Source organism: Mizuhopecten yessoensis, unplaced genomic scaffold (genome assembly GCF_002113885.1).
Source record: "Mizuhopecten yessoensis strain PY_sf001 unplaced genomic scaffold, ASM211388v2 scaffold9033, whole genome shotgun sequence".
In the NCBI taxonomy this organism is placed as follows: Eukaryota; Metazoa; Mollusca; class Bivalvia; order Pectinida; family Pectinidae; genus Mizuhopecten; species Mizuhopecten yessoensis.
In genome coordinates this window covers 555,133-570,648 of record NW_018407845.1, presented here as the reverse complement: position 1 = coordinate 570,648, position 15,516 = coordinate 555,133, and the positions used below count along the sequence as shown (strand labels likewise).

Here is a 15,516-nt window from a genome sequence, read left to right as displayed (position 1 = left end):
TTGAACAAGATGCTCATAGGCCTGTATTATCACCTTATTTCAATACCCCTATGGCCATCTGTTGATGGACAGGCGACGGCCACTACACAATAACATAAGCTCCCCCACATTTTTTTAGGTGAGCTAAAACAGATGTAAAATGGACATATCTGATATATATCCTTTGTGCTGTCTATGTTATGGACAGATTTGGTACAAACCCCTTGAAGTTTCTCAGCCTGGTGGACAGATTTGCTACATACCCCTTGACATTTCTCAGCTTGGTGGACAGATTTGATACATTCCCCTTGAAGTTTTTCAGCCTGGTGGACAGATTTGATACAAACCCCTTGAAATTTCTCAGCCTGGTGGACAGATTTGATACATACCCCTTGAAGTTTCTCAGCCTGGTGGACAGATTTGATACAAACCCCTTGAAATTTCTCAGCCTGGTGGACAGATTTGCTACATACCCCTTGAAGTTTCTCAGCCTGGTGGACAGATTTGATACATACCCCTTGAAGTTTCTCAGCCTGGTGGACAGATTTGATGGGATCCTCCGAGAGTTCCAGAGATACAATTGCTCGTGATGTACATTCTGCAGCAGACTTGAGGTAGTGGACACGCCGTTGTTTAATTTCTTGCTGAATCAGCCCTCGCATGAACAGGTAACGCTGGCGATAAAATTACAATAAAATAATTACAACTGTGAGTGGTAATTAGGGGCATCTTTGGATTACCTAAATCAAGTCATTACCTAACTATTGCAGAGCTGAGCTGAGCCGTCCACTAAAAATATATAACAACAGATATATTCAAGAAATGAAAACATTACTGGCCTACTATTGATACCTGCAGATTCAATTTTTTGTTCAATGAATATAAATATCAAAATGTGATTAAAATCATATGACCCTGTAATGTGCACAGCTGTAGGACAGGAATATTTCATCTGAAGGGATTTTAAACTAGGAATATCTTTGTCCTCGAGAAGGATGTTTTTTTAAATGTTTCTATTCCTTTATTTTGTTTCCATTAAATTTCATGCTGTGATTTCACCTCTGCAATTTTTCTAATATTACAAATTTATCACATTTATATTGCTTTGTTATTTCAGTTTAATTATATAGAAAGTTCGCTTGAAGCAACATTAGGAAAATTGGTTCGGAGCATTACTAAGCTACAACATGATACTGTTCTGAAAGGTACACTGGGATAACAGTACAAGAAACAGCGATCAGATCAAGTTCAGGAACATTACCTCCACCCCTTTTTAGTATACATGAACTACATTCTAAATCTGTAATAGACATACAGGTTTCACGGCAACATTCCACAAATGAATTTGAAATCAATGTCTTCATAGCACCAACATAAAACGTGATGCTGGAGACGGTTACATCTTTATTTCGTTTATGATGTTGTTTCCTTTTCTATTAAATGTACATTTTGTATGTCAAAATCAGTTTTCACTTTCAATTCTCTGAAACGTACTGTAAACAAATTCCAAAGACAATGACTACAATGCCTTCCATCATAATATATAAAGTCTCCCTACCAGAGAACATGCCAAAACATGATGACCTTGAATCTACTTATAACTTGACCTTGAACCCACTTGAAAATTATCTGGAAACAATGTGTTCAGAGTAAATACAATCAGAACTAAAATCAAGTCACAAACTACAATCCTGTTCTACACTACAAAACATGATAGTCTATTCTGTATCAAGGAACGAAAGAGTCTACTTTGTGTTTTAGGGGGGACAGGACGGATCCATCAGACAATCATTGAAGACAGATGCAGGTAATATGATATACAAACAAGAATGTATTAATCATCAAAGGTTTGATGAGTGTTCAAAAATCTGTAACCCTTCATGCACCACACTCAAACTTTAAGTGTAGGATGATACCGACACTTCTGTGTATGCCCTGGCTCTGCGGAATGGTTAACTTGTATAGAACACTGATTGCATCATTTTCCTTGTACACTGTGTGTTTATGCCCTGGCTCTGTGGGGTGTTTAACTTGTATAGAACACTGATTGCATCATTTTCCTTGTACACTGTGTGTTTATGCCCTGGCTCTGCGGAATGGTTAACTTGTATAGAACACTGATTGTATCATTTTCCCTTGTACACTGTGTGTTTATGCCCTGGCTCTGCGGAATGGTTAACTTGTATAGAACACTGATTGCATCATTTTCCTTGTACACTGTGTGTTTATGCCCTGGCTCTGTGGGGTGATTAACTTGTATAGAACACTGATTGCATCATTTTCCTTGTACACTGTGTGTTTATGCCCTGGCTCTGCGGAATGGTTAACTTGTATAGAACACTGATTGTATCATTTTCCCTTGTACACTGTGTGTTTATGCCCTGGCTCTGCGGAATGGTTAACTTGTATAGAACACTGATTGCATCATTTTCCTTGTACACTGTGTGTTTATGCCCTGGCTCTGTGGGGTGATTAACTTGTATAGAACACTGATTGCATCATTTTCCTTGTACACTGTGTGTTTATGCCCTGGCTCTGCGGAATGGTTAACTTGTATAGAACACTGATTGTATCATTTTCCCTTGTACACTGTGTGTTTATGCCCTGGCTCTGCGGAATGGTTAACTTGTATAGAACACTGATTGCATCATTTTCCTTGTACACTGTGTGTTTATGCCCTGGCTCTGTGGGGTGATTAACTTGTATAGAACACTGATTGCATCATTTTCCTTGTACACTGTGTGTTTATGCCCTGGCTCTGCGGAATGGTTAACTTGTATAGAACACTGATTGCATCATTTTCCTTGTACACTGTGTGTTTATGCCCTGGCTCTGTGGGGTGATTAACTTGTATAGAACACTGATTGCATCATTTTCCTTGTACACTGTGTGTTTATGCCCTGGCTCTGCGGAATGGTTAACTTGTATAGAACACTGATTGTATCATTTTTCCTTGTACACTGTGTGTTTATGCCCTGGCTCTGCGGGATGGTTAACTTGTATAGAACACCGATTGTATCATTTTTCCTTGTACACTGTGTGTTTATGCCCTGGCTCTGCGGGATGGTTAACTTGTATAGAACACCGATTGTATCATTTTTCCTTGTACACTGTGTGTTTATGCCCTGGCTCTGCGGGATGGTTAACTTGTATAGAACACCGATTGTATCATTTTTCCTTGTACACTGTGTGTTTATGCCCTGGCTCTGCGGGATGGTTAACTTGTATAGAACACCGATTGTATCATTTTTCCTTGTACACTGTGTGTTTATGCCCTGGCTCTGCGGGATGGTTAACTTGTATAGAACACCGATTGTATCATTTTTCCTTGTACACTGTGTGTTTATGCCCTGGCTCTGCGGGATGGTTAACTTGTATAGAACACCGATTGTATCATTTTTCCTTGTACACTGTGTGTTTATGCCCTGGCTCTGCGGGATGGTTAACTTGTATAGAACACCGATTGTATCATTTTTCCTTGTACACTGTGTGTTTATGCCCTGGCTCTGCGGGATGGTTAACTTGTATAGAACACCGATTGTATCATTTTTCCTTGTACACTGTGTGTTTATGCCCTGGCTCTGCGGGATGGTTAACTTGTATAGAACACCGATTGTATCATTTTTCCTTGTACACTGTGTGTTTATGCCCTGGCTCTGCGGGATGGTTAACTTGTATAGAACACCGATTGTATCATTTTTCCTTGTACACTGTGTGTTTATGCCCTGGCTCTGCGGGATGGTTAACTTGTATAGAACACCGATTGTATCATTTTTCCTTGTACACTGTGTGTTTATGCCCTGGCTCTGCGGGATGGTTAACTTGTATAGAACACCGATTGTATCATTTTTCCTTGTACACTGTGTGTTTATGCCCTGGCTCTGCGGGATGGTTAACTTGTATAGAACACCGATTGTATCATTTTTCCTTGTACACTGTGTGTTTATGCCCTGGCTCTGCGGGATGGTTAACTTGTATAGAACACCGATTGTATCATTTTTCCTTGTACACTGTGTGTTTATGCCCTGGCTCTGCGGGATGGTTAACTTGTATAGAACACCGATTGTATCATTTTTCCTTGTACACTGTGTGTTTATGCCCTGGCTCTGCGGGATGGTTAACTTGTATAGAACACCGATTGTATCATTTTTCCTTGTACACTGTGTGTTTATGCCCTGGCTCTGCGGGATGGTTAACTTGTATAGAACACCGATTGTATCATTTTTCCTTGTACACTGTGTGTTTATGCCCTGGCTCTGCGGGATGGTTAACTTGTATAGAACACCGATTGTATCATTTTTCCTTGTACACTGTGTGTTTATGCCCTGGCTCTGCGGGATGGTTAACTTGTATAGAACACCGATTGTATCATTTTTCCTTGTACACTGTGTGTTTATGCCCTGGCTCTGCGGGATGGTTAACTTGTATAGAACACTGATTGTATCATTTTTCCTTGTACACTGTGTGTTTATGCCCTGGCTCTGTGGGATGGTTAACTTGTATAGAACACTGATTGTATAATCTTTCCTTGTACACTGTGTGTTTATTCCCTGGCTCTGCGGGATGGTTAACTTGTATAGAACACTGATTGTATCATTTTTTCCTTGTACACTGTGTGTTTATGCCCTGGCTCTGTGGGATGGTTAACTTGTATAGAACACTGATTGTATAATCTTTCCTTGTACACTGTGTGTTTATTCCCTGGCTCTGCGGGATGGTTAACTTGTATAGAACACTGATTGTATCATTTTTTCCTTGTACACTGTGTGTTTATGCCCTGGCTCTGTGGGATGGTTAACTTGTATAGAACACTGATTGTATAATCTTTCCTTGTACACTGTGTGTTTATTCCCTGGCTCTGCGGGATGGTTAACTTGTATAGAACACTGATTGTATCATTTTTTCCTTGTACACTGTGTGTTTTGATACATGTAGCCAATTCACATTAAATGAATTTAAATATTCCTAGCTTTCAAACATCTTAAAATTTCAAATGAAAATACAGTTTTTGACATGATAGGCTGGAAAAAATATATAAGAATGATGCTCAATGAAACTGGAAGATATAGTTATTAAATGTGTTGTTCAACACTATATTATTATCTGAGATAGGATTAATACAGATAGTTTTTATGCAGAGATATTAAGAAAAGAATATACAAATACAATTATTTAAATATGCTTATGTTATAGAGATAGGATTATACAGATATAAAGGGTTATACATTATAAATTTATATACCCGGTAGGCCTATATCATCGGATTTCCTACCTACAATTATATATACATAGGAATCATGAAATATTTCAAACTAGTCTGACAAAGCAGCGATGCAAAGGTAGCCAAAGTTAACCACTGGGTAACCACAGTGATTATGTCATCACCACGATTTTTAGTGTTCCTCTAAGTGGCATTAATTGGCCGTGGTTAAGAAACAAATAGTAGTCAGTAAAATGTGGAGAACTCCCACACATGATGACCGTGTTCTCGTTCACCACACGTTCATTACATGTGTAGGTATGTGAGAAATGTATAGGTAGGTTGCCGAGATCAGTGTGGTGACTGTGTATGAAGTAAGTACTGACACACTCTAACATATAGTACCATACCCAATAGAATCACAGTACATCATATAAGTACATATTAATTCAAAGAAACGTGGTAGGAATTTAAAACTCAGACATGTTAATTGTTCCAGGAGGAAAATTCTATTTAAGCTATAGTAGGAAACTGATACGATGCACTTTAATATCTTCAACTTAAATTTTTTGGGGGAAATAATGATACCGGTTAACAGGTGTTTTAACTTTTTTATGAATATCACACCTGCAGATCTTGTATCAGAAACATAGGAGAACTGTTTATGATGTTTTAGATCTATAGATCGATACAAACTCAATATGTTTGTGTCGGAGACCTGCTGGTGAGAGTTGGAGGAGGCAGAGATTTGTTGGTATGTGTAGGAACTTTTAACCAGGGTGATAATACCACTGTAAGTACTACAGCACAGCCTACAGACACATTGTGTGCATTTTTTAATGTTGTGTATCCCTCCTCGTCAACAGCCATCAGACCTAAGACTGGTGCGAGGGTGTAGACACGTACCTAGCTACAGACTTCCTGGTTATACAACATGTTACCTGAAAGAACCATTTACCACCGACAATAGTGTGTAGACAGTACCAGTGTTTCTAACACAAGGATACGGAGTCTGAGACAAGGCTGGAAGTACTCTAGAGAGTTTGTGGGGAGAGCCTTACAAATACTACAGACAACTGTCAATCAACTAGCCTCATCACTTCAGTGGTCATTGCTATACAGAACTCATATATATTAATTGGTATTTTATGCAACAATTTCTGATGTGGGATAAAAAGTGAGCTTCTCTGAGATTGAATTCCTAGACCAAACTTGGTGCAAGTAGATGGAATTTAATCAAAAAGTTCATCAAATTGTTGATAACTTCGAGACTTGTAGCTAGTTGATATCACCAGCACTCTCTGTGATTAAGGACATCCCTGTGTAAGGATTTTATCTGTGAAGTGAGAAAACTTTTCCTGTCCTTAAAATGGCTGTAGTGAAGGGTGTGGCACCTGCAGAGACGTTGGGAGTCACGGACAAAAAACTGGTGGTCAAAAACTGTGACATGTCTGACGAAATGCAAAAATATGCTGCGGAATGTGCATCGGAAGCTGTGGACAAGTACAGCATTGAAAAGGACGTTGCTGCGTACATCAAACAGGCCTTCGACAAAAAGTACAATCCAACATGGCACTGTGTCGTAGGGCGAAACTTTGGAAGTTACGTCACACATGAAACTAAACATTTTGTGTACTTCTATTTAGGTCCTATGGCGGTCCTGCTGTTCAAATCCGGATGAGATCTCTTTACATGGAAAATGTGTGCCTTTTTTTCGTACATGATGATTGCAACGCTCTGTTGTGCTGTGTTAGCCTGGCTAGTTTTTAGGCTGTGCTTCGTTAACGCTATTATCGCAGGACTAATATTGTCATATATCATCACCTGAGGAGAATTTATGCTTACTTTTGTTCAGACCAGCACCAACATTACCAATTTTTTACGGATTAATGTAAATAAAAACACAACGAGAAATAGTGAAGGAATAAGTTTAGAGGAGAAACCAGCAACAAGAAGATGTTATACCTGTAAATAGAACTGGATACTGGATTGTTACTTGGAGGGTTGTAATACAACCTTAATACTACAACTTTTAATTTGTGATTTTACCTCAACGCTTGAAATACAACTAAAGGTTTGTGATGCCACTTGTAACACTACAACTCCAGGATTGCGATGTCACCTCAAAACTTGAAATATAATCTGTTACTGTGTGATGTTATCTCCATCCTTGTACAGTAATACTGTTAGTCTTGTTTCTGGCATCACATCAACACTTACAAGATACAAGACACTTTATTTAACGTCCCATACAGGTAAACAAGGAACATTAGCTCTTGAGAGCTATTATTGCGACAAACAATAATTTTTATGGAAAAAGAATTGCAGTTATAAATTAAGTCTCTGTAATGTAATATTCGGTATTTTGATCAGTAGGAGCTTTAGAACATCTATTTAACAATTTCATGCTTCAAATCTGATTACAATCTGATTGTAATACTACAATTTAAGATTTGCAATGTTATCTCAACATCACTTTATTGCTTGTTATATCTGTACTTCAGGTTTAGCTGTTGTGTATATCAAACACCATGAGTTATGATACAGAAGGTAGGAATTGATGTACTTGTAGATCTAATGGTGTTTGTGTTTGTTAGATGGAAGATACCGGATGTTCTGTACCTGATCAAGGCTTGCTGAACTGCTGTGTAAAAGCTAAGGCTAAGGCTAAACGTTTAGTCCACTTTTCATCTACCTCTGTCTAGATTGATGTGCTTTAATTTGTTTCAATCAGAACGGTGTACTTAATTATGATACTTTCACAACAAAAACATGTTGTAACCGATTCTAACAGACATCACGGACTGTGATCTCGGAGATCAGGATATCAAACATCTACATAGGACCGTAAGTTAGTTTCCACTTCATATCAGATCAATAAATCATTGACTTAATTAGGATTTTTCAAGCACATAATGATAATTTAAATAAACTATGGGAGACAACTCCTACACAAATCAAAGGTATACATGTTAAAGTGTAGGAAACATATCATGTGTGTCTTTAACTGTTCACAGATTAACAACATAAAATTATAAATTTCATTGTGACCATACAATTTTGCATACATGTACATGTATTACATATAGTTTCCTTCAACAAAAACAAATGGCTTTAAAAAAGCAATCATTGTGCCAAAATTAAGTACTTACCAAAATGATACAGATGTATATGTATTTACGATTGTCATGCTTTAAAATGTTAATATTGAAAGGAAAAAATACTATAAATCAATAATTACGTAAAGTTGACTTTGTTTTGTCTTTCATTGGGTTATGTATTGTATAATAAGTCTTCCGGCTGTGTTACTATACTAACCAATATATATACCAATTAGTACTGAAAAACTGACCGACAAGTTCCAGCGACAGCTGAAGTACTGAATATTCATGTGTACAGACATATACCTATCACTGTGATAGATGAACACTTGCCAAGTTCTTAACCAACACATAATTATATACAACAGATGAATGAGCCGAAATGATCTCCTATGCTACACTGATATTTTATAGTGATGCACTAGCTAGTTCAATGGGGAATGGCAAGTTCTGTGTCGCAGTTCAAATAAGTATGACTAAAATTACAACCACCACCCAAACATGATGTGGTAATTTTAACAACAGATCCCAGAGGGATCTTGGAGCCCACCATTGTACCATCTTCATTAGTTCTTTGTCAGTCTGATCTTTTCTCTTCTTTCCTCTAAACTGTTTGATCGAGTCATGTTAACAGTAAATGCAACTTGAGGTAACTTTTGATCTAAACTTAATACTGATGTGTATGAAAGCCAACCTTCAAAGTGAGTTTGTCATTTCACATATTTACTAGTACAGGACTTAATGTGAAAGAAATAGAATCAATCATTGCCATATGAGAAAGATCTGTTTAGTTCTTCCTTTAGCCATTTTGTTTTTATGATCAGTCTCAAAATATAACATGCACAACGAGGGATCAAGGGGAACCTATACTACATATCCTATTTGAGAAATATCCCTCATGCCCAAATAATTTTGGGAAGAAATATTTCCACAGCATTTAACACAATGCTTCAGCACATCTAAATTACATATAACATAACAATGTTTGTAATATGTAAAAGAGAATAAAACATTATATTTTGAATTCTTCAACCCTAGTTAAAACCTGACATGATCCACTCCATCCATTCAGGTCTTCCCAAAAAGAAATACACAAAACTTGCACCTCAGAGAAGACACCCTGGCAGTATTTTATAGAAAATCAGAAAAAAACCCACACATTTTTTTAATCACAGACAGTTCGATTCAAATCGAAGTAGTGACAACTGAAAAATATACTGCCCCCCATGCAGTTAATGTGGAAGGGACTATAATTCTTTTTACTCATTAATTTTTCAACAGTCGCCCAAACTATTTTTGTTTGGCCAGTGACTACCTCACTTTTGACAACTTTAAGTAACTTGAGCGAGACTTTAACTGCCATTGGCGAGCAAGCAACCATCCATTTCAGGCACTGCTATTCAACAAGGGAACAAGGGGAACCCACATATAATATTTAAGAAAGATCCCTCCCATACTTCCCGGGAAATAGCCATAAAAAACTTTCACTATCAAAATCTAAGATGGCTATCTGTCGGCCATGTTGTTTATCCGATCAGTCTCAAAAGTTTCCCTGCACAGCTAAGGACCAAGGGGAAACCTACCTATAAAATTTGAGAAAGAACCCTCTGGTACTTCCCGGGAAATAGCGATAACAAACTTTCACTATCAAATCGAAGATGGCTGCCAGTCGGCCATGTTGTTTATCTGATCAGTCTCAAAAGTTTCCCTTCACAGCTAAGGACCAATGGGAACCTACATATAAAATTTGAGAAAGATCCCTATGGTACTTCTTGAGAAATACCGATAACAAGAATTGTTTAAGGACGGACGACAGACGGACCACGGATGCAGGGTGATTTGAATAGACCACCATCAGATGATGATGGGCTAAAAATTGATCCAGTGACTTAGTACTTTGTAACTCAGGTAAAAGGTACTTACAAGTTAAACAATATGATTACAAATACTAATATTTAAGTCCTTTTCAAAAGAAATATTCCATTAAAATCACATCACGTGACACCATGTATTTTACAGAATTGTAGTTGTTTTAAATCTGTGTGACCCCCCCCNAATCCTGATGATATACTAAAATTATACAATGCAGGCACAGCATCAAAATGAGTGTCCAATTTATGGGCGGCAAAAGGCCTATGAAAAAACAGACAGGGGAGGCAACTCTTTGTCAGAAACTACTTTTGGCTGCTTTATCCTTTATATAGAAGGGGAAACAAGAACAAGAGGCCCAATGGGCCTGCATCGCTCCCCTGGTATTAATCTCACGCTTGTAATCTTAATAGTGGACTAAATAACAGCTACAGGCAGAATATCAGTGTGACCTTGAATGTCAAACAATGACATTAGGTTGAAAGTGGTTCAAGGTCATTCATTTGAACAAACTTGGTAGCCCTTCATCCCAGCATGCTACTGGCCAAATATCATCACCCTGGGCATTTTGGTTATTCAGAAGAAGTTGTTTAAAGGTTTTAAACATATTTGACCCCTGTGACATTGCAAATGGATGAAGGTCATTTATTTGAACAACTTGGTAGCCATTCATCCCAGCATGTGCCTGGCCAAATTTATGCACCCAAGGTCTATTGGTTATTCAGAAGAAGTTGTTTAAATGTTTTAAACATATTTGACCCCTGTGACCTAGAATATAAGTCAATGTAATTTATTTAAACAAACTTGGTAGCCCTTCATCCAAGCATGTTACTGGTCAAATATCATCACCCTAGGCCTATTGGTTACTCAGAAGAAGTTGTTGAAAGGTTTTAAACATATTTGACCCATGTGACCTTGAATATAAATTAACGTCATTTATTTGGACAAAATTGGTAGCCCTTCATCCCAGCATGTTACTGGCCAAATTTATGCACCCAAGGCCTCTTGGTTATTCAGAAGAAGTCGTTTAAAGGTTTTAAACATACTTGACCCCTGTGACCTTGAAAATGGATGAAGGTCAATAAACCAAGGTCATTTATTTGAACAAACTTGGTAGCCCTTCATCCCAGCATGTTACTGGCCAAATTAAAGCACCCTAGGCCTATTGGTTATTCAAAAGTTGTTGAAAGGTTTTAAACATATTTGACCCATGTGACCTTGAATATAAATTAACGTCATTTATTTGGACAAAATTGGTAGCCCTTCATCCCAGCATGTTACTGGCCAAATATCATAACCCTATGCCTCTTGGTTATTCAGAAGAAGTTGTTTAAAGAATTTAACATATTTGACCCCTGTGACCTTGAAAATGGATAAAGGTCATTTATTTGAACAAACTTGGTAGCCCTTCATCCCAGCATGCTTCTGGCCAAATATCATCACCCTGGGCCTATTGGTTATTCAGAAGGAGTTGTTTAAAGAATTTAACATATTTGACACCTGTGACCTTGAAAGTTGGTCAAGTTTATTCATTTGAACACACTTGGTAGCCCTTCATCCCAGCATGCTACTGGCCAAATGGCATCACCCTAGGCCTATTGGTTATGCAGAAGAAGTTGTTTAAAGAATTGAACATATTTGACCCCTGTGACCTTGAACATGTATGAAGGTCACGTATTTGAACAAACTTAGTAGCCCTTCATTTCAGCATGCTTCAGGCGAAATATCATCACCCTATGCCTCTTGGTTATTCAGAAGAAGTTGTTTAAAGAATTTAACATATTTGACACCTGTGACCTTGAACATGTATGAAGGTCACTTATTTGAACAAACTTAGTAGCCCTTCATTTCAGCATGCTTCTGGCGAAATATCATCACCCTAGGCCTTTTGGTTACTGAGAAGAAGTTGTTTAAAGTAAAATGTTGACGACGGAAGGACGACGGACGCCGCACCATACCAGAAGCTCACCTGGCCCTCCCTTTGGGCCAGGTGAGCTAATAAAACTACTGAAATGTAAAAAAAAAACTACATTTCGAAATGGAAAAAAAGCATACGGTAATTCACTCTAGGAATTGCCTCCCTTTGACCATACCGGTAATGGTAGCCTTTAAATTGAGAGATGTTTTGTTCATAGAATTGTCCGTCTCTTTTTTTCTAAAACGAAAGTAAAGAGTTTCCCTAGCTGTCATATGATTATTTACAATATCACATTTTTCGTGCAAAATACTGTTACCGGTTATAAAACTTACTTCACAAAAACTATTCAGTTAGAATCTATGTTAACTGAAATTTTGTTACTCATTTATGTGTTGTTCTTGATTAAAAAAATATATGTGTAAAATAATATTTTGTTTGAGATTTTGTTCACCATATACAATTGAAAACGGGTAAAAGATCAGCAGGTATGCTATGATTAGTCCAGATTTTGTGTGATGCCCTCAGCATTCTTACTAATGTCTACCCTGATTATCTGAGACAAATGTAGACCAGTGGCTGTGTATACTAGTACACAAGGTAACGACCAGGAATTAGGGATAAACCTACATTTATACCTATACATACCCTACCCATACTACCATTGTGACTGTGTATACTAGTACACTAGGTAACGATAGGGAATTAGGGACAAACCTACATTTATACCTATACATCCCCTTCCCATACTACCATTGTGACTGTGTATACTAGTACACTAGGTAACGATAGGGGATTAGGGACAAACCTACATTTATAACTATACATACCCTTCCCATATTACCATTGTGACTGTGTATACTAGCACACTAGGTAACGATAGGGAATTAAGGACAAACCTACATTTATACCTACACATACCCTACCCATACTACCTTTGTGATTGTGTATACTAGTACACTAGGTACCGACAGGGAATTAGGGACAAACCTACATTTATCCCTATACATGCCCTACCCATACTACCATTGTGACTGTGTATACTCGTACACTAGGTAACGATAGGGAATTAGGGATAACCCTACATTTATAACCATATATACCCTACCCATATTACCATTGTGACTGTGTATACTAGTACACTAGGTAATGACCAGGAATTAGGGACAAACCTACATTTATACCTATACATACCCTACCCATACTACCATTGTGACTGTGTATACTAGTACACTAGGTAATGACCAGGGAATTAAGGACAAACCTACATTTATACCTATACATACCCTACCCATACTACCATTGTGACTGTGTATACTAGTACACTAGGTAACGATAGGGAATTAGGGATAACCCTACATTTATAACCATATATACCCTACCCATACTACCATTGTGATATTGTGTATACTAGTACACTAGGTAATGACCAGGAATTAGGGACAAACCTACATTTATACCTATACATACCCAACCCATACTACCTTTGTGACTGTGTATACTAGTATACTAGGTAACGATAGGGAATTAGGGATAACCCTACATTTATAACCATATATACCCTACCCATACTACCATTGTGACTGTGTATACTAGTACACTAGGTAACGACAGGGAATTAGGGATAACCCTACATGTATACCTATATAAACCCTACCCATACTACCTTTGTAGACGTCGGTGAGATGAAACCCGTAAGGGAGGATTCATGTAGGCGAAAAACCCTCAACCAACCAACAACATTTGTGGAGAACCAGCAGTTTCTACTCAACTTCTGTTCTGTCCCAATGAAATGTCTCCTTCACAACACTAGTACTCAGATTCTGTCCCAATGTCTCCTTCACAACACTCTTACTCAGATTCTGTCCCAATGTCTCCTTCACAACACTAGTACTCAGATTCTATCCCAATGTCTCCTTCACAACACTAGTACTCAGATTCTGTCCCAATAAAATGTCTCCTTCACAACACTAATACTCAGATTCTGTCCCAATGAAATTTCTCCTCTTCACAACACTAGTACTCAGATTCTGTCCCAATGTGTCCTTCACAACACTAGTACTCAGATTCTGTCCCAATGAATTGTCTCCTTCACAACACTAGTACTCAGATTCTGTCCCAATGTCTCCTTCACAACACTAGTATTCAGATTCTGTCCCAATGAAATGTCTCCTTCACAACACTAGTACTCAGATTCTGTCCCAATGTCTCCTTCACAACACTAGTACTAAGATTCTGTCCCAATGAAATGTCTCCTTCACAACACTAGTATTCAGATTCTGTCCCAATGAAATGTCTCCTTCACAACACTAGTACTAAGATTCTGTCCCAATGTGTCCTTCACAACACTAGTACTCAGATTCTGTCCCAATGAATTGTCTCCTTCACAACACTAGTACTCAGATTCTGTCCCAATGTCTCCTTCACAACACTAGTACTAAGATTCTGTCCCAATGAAATGTCTCCTTCACAACACTAGTACTAAGATTCTGTCCAAATGAAATGTCTCCTTCACAACACTAGTACTCAGATTTACTTTATAATCAGCCTCGTTAATGCATACACACCGCTGTCCTCCGGAGCACAGTAGAAAGCACTTTTTATATGTTTTATTTTTATTCCTTTCTCCCCCCCCCCCCCCCAATATATATACTGGTGGTGTGATTATAATCACTTATGTTCTAATTCACCAGTTCAAACGAACATAAATCATTTATCAATACTGTAATATGGGAAATAGCTGACTGCAGCTAGCGCTTCGAGTACAAAGAATGGGTTAAAAGTCTGACAAACATTAAAATTACATTCTCACCCAGCTTTTGTGTAAAAGAAAATTTTTCGTCCAAGCCCTCATCCACATAACCGTCCTTGGCCGTCTCGGACTTCCAACGACCGTGCTTCTTGAATATACGTTCAGCTACTCCTGAGTTTGCTGCCGCGGTAGCTCCACCAGCCCTCAGACTATGGAGGCCAAATTTCCTACTATCTAAACCTAATAATGAAAGCTTTTCTAAAAGAAGTTCTCTAGCTCTAGTGTAAGAAAGGGGACCAGAATTACGAAGCTGGAACGAATTAGAACTTTTACAAAATGACATTTGCCTAAAAATAAAAGCTGTGGAGTCCGAGGGAATCTTAGCACAAGTCAAATAGCGTTTGAGCATGGCAACCGGACATAATATCGTAGAAGTCTTAGCAATAACTACTTCTGCTCCTGCGCTAACTACATCCGTCTTACTTCTGGGAATTCTGATAGTCATGAACTGATCAGCGAAAACGATGTCCGATCTCTTAATATTGACCAATTCCGCAAATCTAAGGAAACCGGCAAAACCTACTAAACACATACACACTATTCTTAGATCCATCAGGGAACACGAGTCTTTAGCAAAAAATGTCACTAACTGTTTTAAAATATCAGGAGTGATAGGCTCTTTTTTACAGGGTTGACATCC

At 38.1% G+C, this 15,516-nt stretch overlaps 1 protein-coding gene across 2 annotated transcripts in view; it reads right to left on the bottom strand.

Annotated features, from left to right (window-relative positions):
• Positions 1–15,516, bottom strand: part of LOC110457159 — a 57,615-nt gene that overhangs the window by 15,640 nt on the left and 26,459 nt on the right. For both annotated transcript variants that reach the window (XM_021508273.1, XM_021508274.1), the window contains exon 2: positions 495–653. In XM_021508273.1, coding sequence (XP_021363948.1) covers positions 495–653 — 159 coding nt within the window. The remainder of the gene's footprint in view (positions 1–494; positions 654–15,516) is intronic.